Source organism: Heloderma suspectum, chromosome 1, assembly GCF_057233095.1.
Source record: "Heloderma suspectum isolate Gila_16-S chromosome 1, 16-S_ref, whole genome shotgun sequence".
Lineage (NCBI taxonomy): Eukaryota > Metazoa > Chordata > Lepidosauria > Squamata > Helodermatidae > Heloderma > Heloderma suspectum.
Genome location: NC_139458.1, coordinates 213,819,236 through 213,838,047, shown reverse-complemented (window position 1 = coordinate 213,838,047; position 18,812 = coordinate 213,819,236). Strand labels below are relative to the sequence as shown.

Here is an 18,812-nt window from a genome sequence, read left to right as displayed (position 1 = left end):
CGAGCTTCCTGCTTCCACGGCGCCCCCCCGGCCGTTTTTCACTTGGTCGTGCAAAAGCGCTGCCGGCTGCAAGGCAAAGACACCCTGATGTCTCCGATGCGCCTCTGAAATTTGCATGCATCGCAGCGCCCCCTCCCCCCGCGCCACAGGGGCCCCTTCCTCGCTCCCGCTCCCCAGCCTTGCTGCGCAGCAACCAGCCCTGCCCCTTTATATAGTTCTCTAAAAATAGCTCCCCTTACACTGCCTTATAAGGCGGCCGTCGGATCGAGCCCTCACCCAATTGCTCGGGCTCTTCCGTGCTGTATCCCGCCTCCTCCCCATCGCTGAGCGCTTGGATTGGGCGTCAGTGACTTCATGAGCGGCCCTTTCTGCCCACCCCCTGTTTACCTTACATGGTCACGCGTGGCCTTAATGGACAGTTTCCTCTACAGATCCCACGACTGCGCGGAGAAAGGACGGGGAGGAGGAGGGGCCAGGGGCTTTGGAGGAGGGGAGGGGGAGCTGAGGGAGGAAAAAATGGGAGCGCGCGCAGGGCGCGCGCGCGAGAGAGGACATGCAACCTCCCCAAAATAAAGAGCAAAGATTGCACTCAGCAGCGAGCGGCAATGCAGAAATAGATGGCAGTCTCGTGTCAGTGAGTTTGCATCCCCCCCACCCCTCCCCTCCCCTGGTCCAAGAGCTGGAGTCAGCAACAGAGCTCTGGAAGGCAATTGCTTTTTTACTACAAGTGGAGAAGTCCCCCCTCTCTGGTTGCCTGGCTGACGGCTTACACTATACATCTATCCCTTCTCACTGGGTTGTTGATGGGGCTCTTTTCCTTTTTTCCCCTCCTTCCTCCACTCTTGTTCCTGCCTTGATTTTTTCCCCTTCTCTCTCTGTGAAAGCGTGACTACAAATATATATATATATATATATATATCACAAACAAAAGCAAAAAACAGAGGAAAAGGACATCTGGATTGATTGCTCTTAAGGGTCTTTTTTCCCTCCTTTTTAATGAACAGAACTAAAACCCCATCACGAAATTGCAAACACAAACCTAAAAGAAAAGGGTTGGGGTTTGTTGTTTTTTTGCTCAGCAGCAGCAGCAGCAGCAGCAACAACAACATGGATGTGCTGGCTAGTTATAGTATATTCCAGGAACTGCAGCTTGTCCACGACACCGGGTACTTCTCAGCTTTGCCATCCTTGGAAGAGAACTGGCAGCAGGTGAACTGTTTACATTACTCCTGTAAATCTCTTAAATGCAGACACGGATGAATTGGAGCTGCTTTTCTGCTTTTATTTCTCATTTTCGCTCATCTTGATTCCCCCCCTCTTCTTCTTTTTTTAAAGCAACACTGTCATAAATGTCATCATTAATAAAGCAGTCCAATTCAAAGTTGCTTGCATTAAATCCTAGATCATATAATCATAAATCAGGGAGCATCTGGGGTCTGGTGGAAGTTCTTTTGAGTTTTTTTCAGATTATATTGTGGGTTATTTTGAAAGAAAGGCTGTGCCCCCTCTTTTTTCTGTTTAAATAAAGGGTAATAGCTTTCAGCCAGCGTTGACAACTGACAGCTGGTAAAAACAGAATGGACTTTTCTGATTTTCAGGGTAATTGGTGTGTCAGTGCAAACCACTTGCTATATTTGAGTGACTTGATTGCACAAGCCAGGAACTTACTGCAATAAAAATGATATTTTTTGAGTTTCTTTTTTTTCAAAATTTTCCTTAAAAAAAGAAAAAGAGAAGAAGTTTGAATTGTTAATATTGACTTAGAACAATGACACTCCAACCTTGTTTCTGCACACCCAGTAGAGAGTTTAGACACTGGAGGGGTTAAGAAATGCTTCCAAAGAGAAAAATTGGGTAATGAGGTTAAACTACACCAGTAGAGGTGGGAGCCTAGAGAGAAAGACGGGACTTGTATAAAATCTGTGATTAGCCTAAATACAAAGATTTGGAAAGAGAATTATTAGAAATAAAACTATCAGCTGGGATGTTGCGATGTAGCTGGAGATGAAAGCTCTTACAAGGGGTTCCTCATTAGGGCAAGATAATACCTAAGGCCATGCTATGAGTTGGATTACTAGGTTTGATTACAAGTCTAATAAGATTCTTTAGCATTCTGCAAGCTACTGTCTTCGATGGGTGGGGGTGGGGAATCCTGGCCTGTGTCGTTAACTAGACAGGTGTGCATGAAGAAGCATGTGGCTGCTAATGTAACTTACACACCTCCATGTCAGTTGTAGGATGAACAAGATAATAAGTTGCTGGATGTTGTCTTCCAGTCATCAAAATGTTATTGATTAGCATAAACCAATATGTCTGTGAGGTATGTGCATATATATCTCTATATCTGAATAAACACGTATTGTTGAATCCTACTGTAGCTCGATATTTAAAGATCTCCCTAATATACCATTTCTAGTACTGGCTTTCTTTTTGGGAAAGGGTCTCTAGCAAAATACATGGTGCAGATATTTCTCAGGCAAGCTGGCAGTCCAAGTCTACTTTATTCTTAAAGGAAGAAGAGCTTTTTCTGTTTGCTTGCTCATTAGGCATACCCACTGATGAGTCACATCTGGTTTTCTTTATGTTTCTCCTTTGAGCAGCTGATTCAGTTGGAGAGGCGAATAATTCTCCACTTAACAGTTCTTCCAGTTTGCTTCCAACAGTGTCCTTGCTGTTGAATCAGTTGCATATTAATAACAGTCTAGACAGTTCAATGCGAGATAATCTGTTGACATAACCAGCATGCCTAAGGCAGAGACTGTATGTTACATTTTGTGAGGTTATTTTGCTATAATGGAAGGAAGCTGCCTCTTTTTTCCGATTCAGAGCCAAGTCTACTGTATATGTGGAGTTTAAAGGAGCAGGAGGGTGATGTTGCCTTTTAAGAGTTCTGGTGTTCGCCCTAAATCCTTTTGTCAATTTTCATTTCACTTTGTGAACCTTTTCATTATTTTTTAGTTGCTATGTGAGCACATCACACTAAGAATGCTTACCATATATGTAGCATTTTAAAGTGTTAAAAGCATTCCATGGACACTACCTCAGTAACCCTTACAAGCAATCCTGCAAGTTAGGCCACTGTTATTACCTCCTTCTTGTGTATATTTGTGGGAGGGACTGAGGGAATATTGGCCTGCCACCCTGAAGCCTCCTCATGAGGCTGAAGTGAGATTTGAACTGGGGGCTTCCCACATTGCTGTTCTACAGCGCAATCCTATACACATCTACTCAGAAGTAAATCCCATTGAGTTCAGTAGGTCTTACCCCACATAAGGGGGGAAGGTGAATGCAAAATGTCATTTGAAGCAATAATTCATCTACATGCCAGTAACTTGTACATATGTGTATCTTTGCTTTCTCACTTTTTCCCAGTCATCATGATTGTAGGAGTGCATCTACAATAATTAGGACAAATATTTTTCAACAATTATTTTAGGGTGGGTTTTTTGAGAGGATACTGGCATGGAACCCATATATGCTTCTGGAAATTGGTTTATCTCCTGGGTTTAGGAGGCTGCAGAATTGCCCCCCAAATCTCAGGCCCTTCTCAAGAATTTTTGAGAACATTGCTTTTTCTGAAACCTTATCTAGCACAGCATTAGCACAACACCTGGGGACAGGGAGTGGGGGTGGTAGGGACAAAGGAAAGAAGAGGGAGAAGGCTCTGCTTACTTTCCCCAGCCTTTCCTTTGTCTCCATGGCCAGATCTCAGCAGAGTTGGAGGAAGCTGCTCTAGAGGTTTGACTAAGTAACATTTGTAATAGGTTCCAGGAATGGCCTCTCAAAATGCAACTCCACTCAATTTCCCTAGCATCTCTCTTTAGCCCTGGTCAGTTCATCTGCCTTTGAAGTCCTAAGCAGTGTAAAGTTGCAATTCTGTTGTTGAAGGACAGTGCTGCAGTTGGTTATTTCTACAATTTGAAACTTCTCGCTCAGATGAAATCTTCAACTGTTAGCAAATTTAGGGCTGGGAGGGTGTTGTTGCACTTGTGTCCTGCTTGAGGGTTTCCCGTGGGCAGCTGGTTGGCCACCGTGTCAACAGAATGCTGGACTGGATGGACACTTGGTCTGATCCAGCCAGGCTCTTCTTTTGGTCTTACCAGCATAGCAGAATAAGCCAGCCATGAAGTCCCTAGTTGAAATCTTAACTCAGGCCATGACCTCACTGAGCCATGATGTCAGCCCCATTTTCCTACCTGCAGTATGCAAATTTAAAATGCTGTCCTACTTACAGGGATGTTGTAAGGATAACTGAAAAAATGTATATGAAGTGCCTTGAGAGTATCTAGGAAATGCACTGCATAAACATTAAGGGCACATTCCAGACAAAGCCAAGCACTTTTGACATCTAGCTAAAGCAGGGGTGGGGATTTTGTGGCCCTCCGGATGTGCTCAAGCTGCAGCTCTTATCACCCCAGCCAGCATAGCCAGTGGCAAGGGATTATGGGAGTTGCAGTCCAAGAACATCTGGAGGGACACATGTTTTCTGGCCCTGAGATAAAGTTGTTGCTTAAATTTCCCCCACTGAAATCAGTGGGATGTAAGAGTGCTTAACTGTGGCTGGATCTCATCCCAAGTATTGTTATGTGGATGTAAGGCACATTGGTTTCAATGGAACTTGCTTTCAGGAAAACATGCTCAAGATTGCAGCTTTTTATTGCCCAGGTAGATGTTAGGGTGTGAGTGACAGCTATGGAGAACTAGTACAGGGACACCATATTGCTTTAGAATTCTTCCTTTCCCTTGGCCTAATGTTTTGCAGGAAAAGGTCCATATAGTCAGCAAGTGTCATAACCAGAAAACCTACAGTCCTGACTGCAGCAATAACTCAAGCCAGTTGCTAAATAATTGCTCGCTGTCACCCATTCTCCTTTCTAACCCCCCCCCCCTTCCCATAGCTAAAGAAAGAGGAAGTTCTTGGGTCTGTGCTTCTGTGAATTAGTTGCATGGAAAGTTACAAAGAGACAGTTTCTGCACAACCAAGCCTGTTAAATGCAGAGTAGGCAGATTTTTTGTTGGAAGAGAATTAATGGCCGTGTCTATGTACCAATTTTAAGACAAATAAATTTGGCATGTGCCATTGTTGCATATTGAAAATAGAAGGTACAATGTAGATAGGTTGATGGCTTTATTTGGATTGAACTGGTGTAAAAATAGACAAGTTATGTCTATATTAGACAGCTCTTTATGGGCAGAATGGAAATGTAACCACCTCTCAGCATTGTAGCAAGCAAGTTCACCTTTTGATAAAGTGTCATTTTAGTTCTTTTAGCTAGATCCAAAGTGGACTAGTGCTTGAGAGCCAACATAAGCCAGTAGAATAATGTCTTTGACTCTGGGATGAGACGGGGAGATAAGTTCAAGTCTCCCCTCACCCATGAAAGGTCTTGGCAACCCTGGGCAAATCGCTTTCTCTCTGCTGTAGGATGTTAGCCTACAAATCAGCTCTAGATTGTTGAAAAGAACCAGGATCTCTGTTCACCCAGTTGTTCACAAGTAAATCGAGATGTGAAGTCTTGGTGTGGGGAGAGAATATGAACTCCCCCATGGGGGGGGGAAACATTTTCCCCTAAATATTCCAAAAATCCCTGGAATTTTAACTTTTTTATATAATATATATATTCTGTTCTCTCACCACTCTTTTCTCTGCCCCCCCCAGGCCTTCACATCTCTATTCACAAGGTTATGATACATCTTTTAAAAGTCTTACACAAGACACTTTCTTACAACAGGGACAGGAGTGGGCCAGAGAGGGAATGGCTATGGGATGCTTGGCCCAAACATTGCTACTTATCACAGAGATGTCTAAAACTGTGAATGGAAAAATGTTTTATGGACAGGATCAAATTGTTATCTGTGGGTATCTGGTACATTATATTAGGTTTACCACATGCTGTGATTGTATTAATGGTTGGTGGGTTCAGAATGTAAATTTAGAATGAATGTAAGGAAGTGTGTGTGTGTGAGAGAGAGAGAGACAGAGACAGAGAGAGAGACTGAGAGTCTGAGAGAGAAATTTTGATTGGAATCTGGAATCGCTGCCTGTGAGGTGGGGGGTGGGTTGAAGAAGAACATATCAGGAGTAATTTATATTTTGTCCATTTACATTTCTTACTTGCTCTAACTCCTGGGCTCAGGGAAGATGTGTTAGGCATACACTAACATTTATTTGAGCCTGATCATATTTGAAATTAGTTTGTTGTTGTTCAGTCGTTCAGTCATGTCTGACTCTTCGTGACCCCATGGACCATAGCACGCCAGGCCTTCCTGTCCTGCGCTCTCTCCCGGAGCGTGCTCAAGACCATATTCATTGCATCGGTGATGCTATCTAGCCATCTCATCCTCTGCCGTCCCCTTCTCCTTTTGCCCTCAGTCTTTCCCAGCATCAGGGTCTTTTCCAGAGAGTTTTCTCTTCACATTAGGTGGCCAAAATATTTGAGCTTCAGCTTCAGTAATTAGTTACATGCTAGTTATTATTATGTCATTTATCTGCTATCTCTGTAACAATTGGCTCATCTCTAACTAGCAAGTTCCTCAAACATAATTTTAACAACACAGGTATGTCCTCTGTCTGCAGACACTCAGTATCACTCTTAGGTATTTCTCAGCCCTGTTACCTGAGATCCTTTTAAAGTGGCATTAATACCAGGGATTGAACCTGGGACCTTTTGCATGCAACGCATCTGCTGTACCGCTGAGCTATGGTCATGTGGTGCAGCTTCAGTGCTCTTTGTTACTATATGTCCCTCATCAGGCTTAGCAGAAACAGAATAATTTTGCAAAATAAGAAAATGCATTCAAATTGGCTAACTGCATATTTCTGACAAGTTGCTGAATGTATTTTATTTATTTATTTACAATATTTATTTACCACTCCATATGTAAAACAGATTTCAGAGCGGTGAACATGAAAGGTAAAAGAGTAAAAGGATAAAAAGATCAAAGCACCATATTAAAATGATGCTTCTTAAAAACAGAATGTACTGTCAATTGGCACAGAAGTTGGGCAACACTGGTGTGCAATTGAGGAGTGATTGTTTGGTTGTGGTTGTTATTAAAGAGCTCTGAGTATATTTGTCCTGGGGCAGAGATTGAATTTAAGAAGATGCAGAGTTGCATGGTTTTGGGAATTCAGTGGACACGTTGTGGAAATTGGCAGCCATGGTTGTCTGTCTCTTTTTAAAATCAAGTATGCACTGCAAGTGCATGGCAGGATGACCCACAGCCAAACATTGATTCCCTTAACATGTGCCCATGGTCAGAAATAGGAAGCATGGATATAATTTGCACATTATGGGGAACACCACCTCGATGGCTTTTTAGCAAATAAGGCAGTATATAAAAGTTGGGTGGTATAGAAATGTAATAAATAACTGAATAAATAAAATGTTAGTAAATAAATAAAAAAATACCAGTGTCTAGTTGATCATTGCAGTAATGCATGTGAGAAGGCCTTTGGATTTTGGCTGGCAGAGCATCCTGGTGTGATGTGACCCCTCTGGTCCCCTCAAAATGATGGAATGCCCTAAATTAAGAACCTCCAACATAGGGATGAGCTACGCTATAACTATAATCATGGTTGACTTCTTTTAACTGCAAGGGAATTCCAAGTTCTTGCTGCTTCTGGACAGAAGAATGTTCTTTCTGTCATCTTTAGATTTCTCCACTGGTAGAAGTTCTTATAGCTCCTGTTCACTGAAAGTCTAGACAATAATATAACATGTGAATTATATTTTTACTATAATGTCTCTTTCCTCCTGGTTTTTATCATACATCAGCATGATTCACCAAGTTTTGTTTCCTTTTATACTGGGCGGGTGGTGGAGGGATGTGGCACTGGCACAGGGCTGGCTTTTGACCAAGGCTTTTGCTCATGGTTGTTCCTAAGCCAGGGGATTTTTCAGACATTGTGCTGGAGAGCCTCCTGAGAGAGAGAGAGAGAGAACCCTTTGGTCTGCCCAGAATAAGTAAATACAAAATCCAGTACAACAGCTTGCCTTTTGTCTTGTCTTAGAAGCAAAAGTACCTCTGCAACACAGTGGGAAATTCTTTTGCATGTTCTTCTTTGAAATTGGTGCTGATGGCAGCTTTCCTCCTGGGGAAAATGGCAACTTCAGGAGTATGTGTGTGGAGTTTTCATTGGGACCATGGCATGGGAGAAAACTGCTAAACTCCTTTCCCTGCACACTGCAGTTCCAATCCTAATTGACCTTCCACAGCTGCTGCTTAAAGTCTGAAAGATAAGAACATTGATTGCATCCATGGAATTAAGATCATGGGCCAGTTCACACAATCAAAATAAGCCACCATGGCTTATTTAAATTGCAGCACACACAGGACACAGTTTGAATAATCACCGCCCAAGCGTGGCTTGTTGTGTTGTCTGAACCTGAGCAGCATGACTTATTGGAGGGGAAACAACTCTCCAATAACCCATGAGCTGTTGTAGGGTTATAGGAGAGTTGTTTTCCCCCTCCAACAAGCCATGCTGCCCGGGTTTGAAAAACACAACAAGCTGCACTCGGGTGGTGTTTATTCAAGTCGTGCCCTACATAGGTTGCATTTTAAATAAGCCACCGTGGATTATTTTGATCATGCAAACCAGGTCCGTGTCCAGTTTGGCCCTAGGAGGAGCTCTCCATGCTGCTGTTGCACAACTCTGCCTCATTTTAGTGATATTTACTCAAGAGAACTTCCTACTGGATTGTTTATGGTTTTTGAAAAATCATCTGTTCAGTATCACATGTTTAACAAAATGTGGATTATCCTGTTTGCACGAACGTGGCCCAGTTAACACACACACACACACACACACACTCACACTCAACAGAAGGAGGAGAGAGATCCAGAAAAAGCCTCTGCCTTGCCTAGCAAATGCTTACACTTTCCCCTTTGAAATGCATAACTCAGCCTTCCCGAACCTGATGCTCTCCAAATGTTTTGGGTTTCAACTCCCATCAGCCCCAGCTAGCACCACCAGTGCTCAGGAATGCTGGGGGTTGTAGCATAAAACAACTGGAGGGCACCTGGTTGGGGAAGGTGGTCATAACTATAAGTCTCACAGTTGTAGTCTGTGTCTCTTGGGCTGTAAATACTAAGCACGCTTCCTTGTGAATGGTTCCCATTGAACACAGTGGGAGTTACTCCTCAGTAACTGTGGATAAGATTGCTCCGTTAGTCTTGTTGCTGGGGAGGGGTGGTCAGAATCTTGGGTAACCCACTCTGCTCCTCAGATGGTGCTACTGAATGATGATAATGCCTGTGAAATAGTTTGAAATCTTGGCACCGTGGAAGTATTACAATGACACGACTAATCTAGCAGAACTCTGTTAGCTGTTAAACTGACTTATATTTGGCAGATAGGGGCATTTTGCTGGCCGGTTGAAATTTTTCCACTGCTACTGGAAAGGAATAAATCACACTGTAGTACATTCTTTCCTCCTTGCTATCCCCCATTGTTCTAGAGTAATGGCATACTTGGCCGCTCCATAAACGAAACTCATCTCCTTTAATATTGCTATTTCATCTTGGTTCCAGTCGCAGCAAAACACATTTCTAAGTGCTTATTGTACATCACGCCCCTGGGAGGATAGCTTGCAGGAAGAGTTGACTTCCAAGAACAGCCACCTGTGTGGTGCAGGGTAGTGGAAATGACTGCCAAATAAGCTGAAGGGCTCCCTGTCACACATGCACACCTAGGGTGATGCATAGTAAAAGTACACCAGGTAACCTTTGTGATGATTTTTTTATTTTTTTTTTAGTTACAGAAATGTTATTATAGATCATGATTTCTCTGTATTGCAAGTTTCTGGGTCATTGTGAAGGCACAAAGAGAACCAGTAACTCCATGTACAAATGGAGCTACTGAGAGATGAAATGAAAACCTGGCTTTGTTGTAATAGAGTTGTGCATGGCCTTTGGAAATTGCTAAAAGAGGGGTGGGAGCATCTCCTCCTATATGAGCTTCCTTGAACTAGGGTGAGATGGACCAAGTTATTTCTGGTCTGTGTCAGTTTCACATGTGTTCAGTTGTAAAGTCTGTTCCCTCCCATTTTCAGCAATTTAAAAAAGTATGAAAATTAGCATTCAAAATATATGCATTTATCCCATAAATATGATTTTTTAAAAACCAAGAACTCCATTGCAAAATTTGGACAAGTGTGCAGTCCAAAGGAAAACTAATCTATTAGCCCAAGGAGTGAGAATTTATGTCACTACACTTAAAAATGAAGTGACATAAGGACCAAACAAAATCCTACGCCATCCCTATCTTGCACTGTGAGGTCTACAAAAGAGAATTTGCCTTGGTTCTGCATTACTTATTGAGAAATTACATTTTGCCATCCGTGCTTAGACCAGAGCCTACTCCATGGTCATGATTCTACACTTGTAAGCCAGCCACCCCATGGAAGCCTATTCCTGATTAATTTGAACCGCTCTGCAAAAGATGTCATATTTTCTTAGGTGTTTTAATCTAAATGGGGAGTGTGAGGATGGATGTGTGATACCTGCGCTGTTATCCTTCTTTTTTTTTTCTTTTGCTGCTTTCTTTTATAATGTGTTTATTTAAAAATATTTTTATAGCTGTACATTGCCATGAGTAGTTTTCATAGAAAAGTAGTTGTATTATTATTAGTAGTAGTAGTAGTAGTTGTTGCTGCTGCTGCTACTGCAGCAGCAGCAGCAGCAGTATTTTTTTGGTTGCTTTTTAAGGATACATCCTTACAAAGTGAGGTATGAACAAGAGCAAAGGCAAGTTATAAAGATACAATAGCTACATTAGCAAGCAGAGACAATATTTCAAAAAGCTGGTCTGAAACATAAGTTAACCACAACCTCAGTTAAAGGTAGTACTGAAGAGAAAGGTTTTCATGCCTCATCTGAATGCCCGTGCAGAAGGGCAAGGCATGAGTCAACAGGAAAGGCATTCCACGGTTTTGGGGCTACCACCAAGAAGGCTCTTGGTGCATGTCAACCAAACTAATGTTAGCAGCAGACAATTGAGAAGGAGCCCTGAGATGGATCTTAACTATGTACGGACAGAATTGTATGGATGGTCCTTCAAATAAAATGGTCCCAAGCTGTTTAGGACTTTAAAGGGAATACTGGCACCTTGAATCAGGCCTAGAAACTTACTGGCAGCCAGTGAAGCTGGTACAAATTTGGAGTTATGTTTTCAGACCTCCTGGCCCCACCAGCATAAAAATAAAACAAGCATAAAATAAAACAGATGACAACAGGTAGGGTATTGGACTTGGACTCTCTGGATTCAAATGTCAACTTTGCCTCTGGTAAGGCACCATATATCAGAAGACAGATTTCTGTAGTACAATCATTGCTTAGTTGTTTGGTTGTTATGAGGATTTCATGTATCTTTCCTCAAGGCAGAGTTTCTGTTGCTAGAAAATCGCTTTCTCCCAGTATTTAAACCTCAGCATTTTGGCACTGTGAGAATGTGTGTGTTTTTTCACCCCTACACCCAAAGTAATAATTCTGAGCTGTTGAGAGTGTGAATTATTATATAGTTATGGCACCTTTCTTGTATCGTTTGAACCGGGTGTCATACTGTAATGTACTTAATGTATATAATTATAACACTGTCTATTTTATTGTATATCATGATATTCTCTGCTTGCTTTTTTGAAACTGCAGGACAGCTCCCACTCTTCAGTTGCAGACATTGCTGAAAGCTTTTACCTGGAGCAGGAGGGGTTCTCAGATGTAGGAAGCATGATCTTCCTGTCTCACTCCCTTGCTGCCTCACAAATTGCACATGATTGCTTGGTTTGCATTGTCTGCGTGCAAGCGAGTAGGTGGAATTAATTTAACCTCTGTAGCTAAATGTTGCAGAAAGGGAAGGGGGGGAGGGCAAAGTGGTTAATGCCATTTGGCAAGCAGTAAAATGTAAGACAAGCTACAGTGTGCAGGCAGCTCAAACCAAGCAAGCTGCTAGAGCAACTGATGTTGGACGGAAGCATTTGTCCCTGCAGTGGCAAGATCTTGTGCCTGATCCGTTATCTTCCTGAGTGCTGGATAACTGATTGCAGTGGAGGGTGTGATGACAGATCTGTGCTGTAGTAACAACCCCTTTCCCGAACTTTTATTTTCTGTTTATATTACTGGAAATCTTTCTAGGAGATAAATTTTCCTGTTCTCTGCTCTCTTCTCTTTATCCTCTCCAAACAAAGGAAGCCCTGCAGCAGTGATTTTTCAAAAAGAAAAAGAAAAAAAAAAAAGCCAGCTCAGATCCCAACAGTATAAGGGATCAGTATGGTGACCCTCGCTCTGCCATTACATATGGTTACTGTGGATTTTCCAGTATGTTTCAGGCTTCCTGTAAGTGGGGTATCTTTAGTTTTAAATACATTTTAAAGCCTTTTTATATTCACATCTTGACAGATACTCCCCAATGATTGTAGAGATTGATTGGGGTGTATGTCAAAGATAGGTAGCCTAACAACAGAGTAATTTCAAAATATATTTAGAGCTAAACGTTTCGGCTTCTGTCCTCCTCAGTAGCTGTAATATTAAATGGATACCAAGAGAGGCAATTTGGAATGCTGGGAGATAAAAATTCCTAAGGAGAAAAAAAAAGCAGAGGTATGACTGGTATATTACTTATGAATTGTCCTCCAGATTAAGGCCATATGAACTAAGAGTTCTGAGTCAATAGGTCCAGAAGTTTTCCTTTTTGTTAAGCATATCAGTATCCTTGGTTTATTTTTCTCCGTAGGAATGATTATCTCCCAGCATTCCAAACTACCACTCTCTGTAATCCTTTAACATCATACCTACTGATGAGGGTAGAAGCTCTAAATATATTTTGAAATTACTCTGTTAGTTTATCTTGCTTATATATTTTCACTTAAGACTCACTGCATACACAGTGGATCCAGAGCCTCCTTGTTGCTTTGCTGTTGTGCAGCTTTACACCAACCTCCCCCCCATATATATGCACATGAGTACGCGCACACACACGATGCACTCTACTGAGGCCATGGAAACCTCCGGCTTGTCTAAACAGTAACAACCCTCCCTTCTGGTACATGGTTTCAGGTTTTGTGCTGTGCCACAGGCCATGATGTTGTCCATGGATAATGAAAGGTGCAGCTTGATCCAATCTTCCCCAAACAGTTATCCCCCAGATGTGTTGGGACTACAATTGTCATCATCCCCAACCAGCATGGCTATTGGCATCAGCTGTAAAATAACTGCATGAAATGATAATAAAAGACAATGTCTTCAGATGGGAGGAAAAACATAAGGCTCTCTGCCTTATGACAGCTACTTTCTAAGATGTCCAAGGCTTGCTTCTGTTTGCATGAGGAGTTGGATCATGTGTGATGGTGAGAAAGTGGTGTTCTCATTGGGCTTGCACTCCCCTTAAAGGATCAGGTTAGCAGCTGGGGGCTTGTATTGATCCAGCCAAGTGGCCTTTGTGATATGGAGTGCCTTTCTACCAGCTGAGTCTGGTATGTTTGTTGTGACCCATTCTGGACATGAGAGGGCCTGGCCATGGTGATGGTGCTCTGGGTTAGATTATTGTAATGCCGTCTATTGTACCATACATGGGACTACTTTCAAGATTGTTCAGAAACTGCAGTTATTCAAAGAACCAGGTATTAGAATCAAATCATTCCAGGTGAATGTTTGTTTCTCCCTCAACAACAGCTTATGACAACTGTGCTGGCTTCTGGGCCATTTCTTGGCACAATGCAAAATGCTGGGGCTTACTTTCAAAACCCTGTATGGCTTTGGAACAGGGTTCCTGAGGAATTGCCTTTCAGCCTGCCCATATATCAAGACCTTTTTTGGGAGGCCCTCCTCTGGGTGGCCTCCACAATCTGGAAGAGAGAGCCTTCTCAGTGATGGTGTCCTGGCTGTGGAATTCCCTCCTCAGGGAAGTTTATCTGGCACCTACTTTGTTAGCTTTTTGGCATGAAGAACCCCGTTTTTTAAATTTTCCCGGCCCTGATGAAAGTTGCTTTATGCTGTTTTGGGATGCTGCTTATCTGTTATTAGTTTTGATGTTGCTGTACTTCTATTGATTTGTATTCTGTTTTTATGAGTTGCGAGGCTGCCCTTGAGAAATCTTTTGTAAAAATAAATAAATAAATAGTAGGCGTTGTGGATAAAAGTGGCTGTTTAAACAGCCACATTATGGAGGAAAAAGAGCTGGGACAAATAAAGCTGTCATAAGATTCCAGTTATCCTGAATTGTAAATTCTGCCCTTTAATCTCTGCAACTCAAGGCCAGCCTTAATTATGCTGTAGGAATATGAGGTGGGGGGTGGGAAGCTCCTGCAAACTAGAAAAAAAACCTCCATGATGTTCACTTCAAAATGCCTTTTTTTTAAATCCAGCAAGCATTTTTCGCCTGTATTTGAGATGTTTAGAAGTATGTTTTGTTTTACAAAGAGGCCTGGAAAATTAAAAAAAAAACATTTTATTTCATGCCAAAACATTTGCTTCATGCCAAAAACATTTCTTTAAAGGTGTAGCTGAAAGAAATCCCTAAAGTGTATAACATGACCATTCCACATTTACCACTCATATATGTATACACATGTGCACACAACACATTGACCATGGTGTTATGGTCTTTTTAATGGCCATGAATCCAAGATCTATTTCAAACCAAGTTATGAATTTTAATTCCTAGTACATTTTATCGACTTGTACAACAAGAATGGCAAGATCTGAGTGACTGGCCCAATTCGCACGACACAGCTACCCAGGACTGAAACAAACCCTCAGTAGCCATGAATGAGCAGGACTGAGCAAGTGTACTTACTCCCACCTACCTGCTCCCACTTTGTTAAACTACCCAGGGACATTTCATGCCTGGGTAGCTTATCGTGATGTCCAAACCTGGAATTGGAGGTTGTTGGGGGAAGAACAACCCAGACTTGTAACCTATGGTTTGTTCTTAGGTTACAACTCTGGTTTGTTTCTCCCTCAACAACCTGCAGTTCTGTTCTTGGGGTACAAGTCTGGGATGTTCCAGTTAACTTGGTGGGGGTGGGGCAGGTGGAGCAAGCATGTTCGCTCGTTCACTCCTGCTTCATTATCATCAACTCACGGTTATCAATCGTGAGTTGTTTGTGATATGTGAACTGTGTCATTGTGTTGCAAGCATCATTCTGCCACAATTCACAGGTTGTTCTTATGCACATGTTTTGTGTGTTTAATATGGTTTCATGTAAGAATGAGTTTCACTCATAGAATTTTCAAGAGAATATTTAGTGCTTTAGTATATTAAATGCAGTGGCAAATGTATTTGTGTAGATCCAGTGTATTATGTGAATTGCTATCACTGTGTGACTGGCCTGTCATTCTGGTTCCAGTGAAGTTGTGATGCTTGTTCTTCAGTACCACAAAATCTGTACTTAGGGACAATCCATACAAATACAGAATGTAGTCTAGAGTCATTAAAATCAGTGGCAACTTAGCTACCGCTTCAACATGATGTGGATTGGACCCATGGACTGTCTGGTGACCTTAACAACGATAACCCCTCTTGCCAATAGTTGGCTTGGTTTTTGCATCATTTGGAAATCTGTTTCCCCCCATGAATAGCTGAATATTGCACATGTTTCCTTTGTGCTGCTTTTCATCTTGAGCTCCCAAGGCAAAGGCTTTTGTCCTGCTGTGATTGTGTGACGATTTTCCCATTGTGGTGACCCAACCATTGTTCTTTTGAAATTTTATCAATTCAGCTAATGAAGCCATTGAAACAATATTTTAAAATCTTTGTGTATACCTGTGCTGCCATTTAACCTGACAGTTCTGGAAAATTTACATTGCTTGGGGAAACATGCAGGTGCTATGGGGCTGTTGAATGAGTTACTGAGTACAGAGAGGAAAAAAGGGACAGGGATGGTAATGAAGCATTGGATGCATTTAGAAAAAAGCATCCTTCAAATATTGCTTTATCTTTGATATATTGCTGGTAAAAAAAAAAGGAGGGTGCTAACTGTCTAATGGAACCCTGGATGGGTTTGTCACCTAGGACAAATTTTGCACATTACTGAGCAATTTGGACCAGCAATGAAAATTGGGTGTAAGGATTTATTGGGGGGGGGGGTTGAAGCTGCATTTGAAAATTAAATAATTATGGATTTTGTGTGCAGACTCCTAAAATTATTATACTTTGTTTCAGGTTAACCATAAAAGCTGGGCAAGGCTGTTCTTCTACGGAAGTGTTCTTGCCAGGGCTCTGAAAGATAGCTGAACGTGGGTTTAATGTTCTGTACCTGCCTCTCCTGCCAGTCTCCATGTTGTGTGACTAGAATGAGGAAGCATGAAGATGTGAAATCTCTTTAAGGGTGGCTGTCGCTGTGCAGTGATGGGAGGATGGATAGATAGATATCTCTGCATGCCTACTGGAAAACATAATACGTTGGGTCATTCACATGATTGCCACAATCAGTCAGACTAGCCATACAGACAAGCCCCTCAGAGTTACTAGCCCCCAATCATTTTTTGCTTGCTTGCAGATACTGTTAGTGTTTGTTGGCTAAAAGGAAAGGGTGGCAGGATTCAAGCTTTTTTTCTTTTACTTTTTAAGAAAAATCTTCCCTGCTGCCTGTTTAATGGGTTGCAATTCTTACTTCTCACAGGTGATCAGCAAAATGGCTATTTACAAGACTGATATGTGAGTCTGGTTCTATTCATGTATACTCAAAAGTAAGTCCCCTTGAGTTCAGTGGAACTTACACAAGTAAATTGTTTGTTTGTGTATTTAAAGTATTTATACCCTGCTCTTCAGCTGGTAAGAAATGGGTCCTGTACCCATTTACCTGGGAGTAAGCCTCATTGAATACTTATTTCTGAGTAGACATGCCTAGGATTGCACTATAAGGCTCCCAGATTAATAAAAACAGGACAGCCCCTGCCCTCAGGCTTACAAACTAAAAAGACATGACACAAAAGGGAAAGGGGATGGGGAGGGAAAAGGAAAACAAGAAAATTCAGGCACCAATTCTCAGTGTTACAAAATGTGCATAGGATCAGGCTGTTAAGTCTCCAAGATGCCATAGTTATTGTTTTTGACCTGGAATTGGACCAAACTGGTTACTAGTTCAGAATAAGCATACTTTTCTGTGTGTAGTCAGCCCCTAATTTCACACTTACCAGAGACAGCTTTGAGGCTGCTGTGTTTGATTGATCCTCAGTGATGATGCATTTCAGGCTTCCCTGCTGAAATATCTGTTGTTGTTTTTAGATGTGTCTATTTGCAGTCAATCTTGATGTCAAGTAATAGAACAAAACCTAAAACATCAGACACAATTGTTTGAACAGAAGCAAAATGCCTACTATATTCTTACATGCATATATATAATTTGAGAGAGAGAATAGTACATAGTGGCCTGGAAGAAATGGCACTTGAAAGTCAATGTATAATTGAATTAGAGAGTGGAATGTGTATTGTGGATTGAGAACAGCATGTGTGGGTACCCCAGTGTTTTTAGAAGAAGCACTGATTATGGCTCCCTTGTCTGGGGCCCAACTGTTACATTACCTAAGCTCATCACAATCAACAAAATACCGCTCCATGGTTGGGTCTCTACATGTTAGCAGTTAGAGATGCAAGGGCCAGTTACATCAGTCTCCAGCACTACACATACAGTTACAGATTGCAGCATGGCACTCTGACCACCTGTTCGGGATTATTCAGCTGCTACCACTATAACATGTGGCTTTGTAGAAACTACTGTGTTGCCTAGGTAACATGGGAAGATTCCTGAAAGGCTAATTTTCAGACTCTGAGTTGGACCTCCTTAAGAGTGTGTAAGAGAACATTTACAGTGATGGCCTACATTCTGGCCATGTGCTCATGAAAGCCACCAGTAAATTATCTATCTTGGTGTGGCCTTTGTTACTTTGGGGGAGGCTCTTGACCGTTGTTATTGCTGTTCTCCTCCTCCTCCTCCTCCTCCAATAGGGGGCACGCCCTGTGATAAAACTTGCAAACTCAAATCCCTGAAGCAATATAGGGAAATTGCTTACTCTCTGCTATCTACAGCTTAGTGCCTTTTTAACATGGCTTGAGCCAGGAGCCTAAAAACTGATATTGTTGAGAACTGGTGACCCCTAGCTATAAAGTCCATGAACGGAATAATTTTGGAATGCTACTAGCAGCCTCAGACAGAAAAATTATCTTTACAGAACTTCAAGGTGACACTGTAAGAGCTTTTCTTCCGCTGACCTCAACCTTGATTTGCAAGATCATTTACTCAGAACTTTGCCAGCTAATCTGTATTCTCTCTTGAATGCATTCAGCCTGTAAATCTGCCTAGTTACACAGGCAATGCTGCTTTTTTTCGGAGAAGATCATAAAACTGAGTGCATCATCGTATTCAGGTTTGAAGCAGACCATAATGATACCATTGTTAAACTGCTCTTTTCTATCCTTTGGGTTCTTGGCCTCCCACTTAAAACTTTCCAAATATTGGTGTTCAACTTTTATTCAAGATGGGCTGAATGCTTACATGAGTTCCACACTCAGCAAGACAGGCACTTGTCCAGAAGTGCTTAGTGAAGTGGGCCTGAGCTAGTCATGTAAGGACTCCCATCGTGAAGCACGCATTGCTGTGCTGAAGATGTGCCCTAGAAGCTTGGCTCTAGAAGTTTGGCCATGTTGAGTGTCATTATGCACAACAGGATAGCACTGAAATGGGCCTGTCCTGGCATTGTGGACATTTTCGACAAGATGGCTAAAGCCGGCCAGCTAACTGCAGCCTGATGAAGGTGAATGTTGATGCATGACAATGATCTATCTTTGCATCTTAAAAGGAAAGCACCTTTCT

At 42.0% G+C, this 18,812-nt stretch overlaps 1 protein-coding gene across 2 annotated transcripts in view; it reads left to right on the top strand.

Moving 5' to 3' along the window:
* The first annotated feature begins 457 nt into the window (after positions 1-457).
* The window catches only part of KLF7 (KLF transcription factor 7), an 82,726-nt gene continuing 64,371 nt past the window's right edge, over positions 458-18,812 (top strand). The window contains exon 1 of one of the 2 annotated variants that reach the window (XM_084818731.1): positions 458-634. In XM_084818731.1, the coding sequence (XP_084674857.1) occupies positions 554-634 (81 nt within the window). In that variant the 5' untranslated portion in view covers positions 458-553. Of the gene's footprint in view, positions 1,210-18,812 lie in introns of both variants that reach the window. The other variant, XM_084818722.1, reaches the window with a different exon arrangement.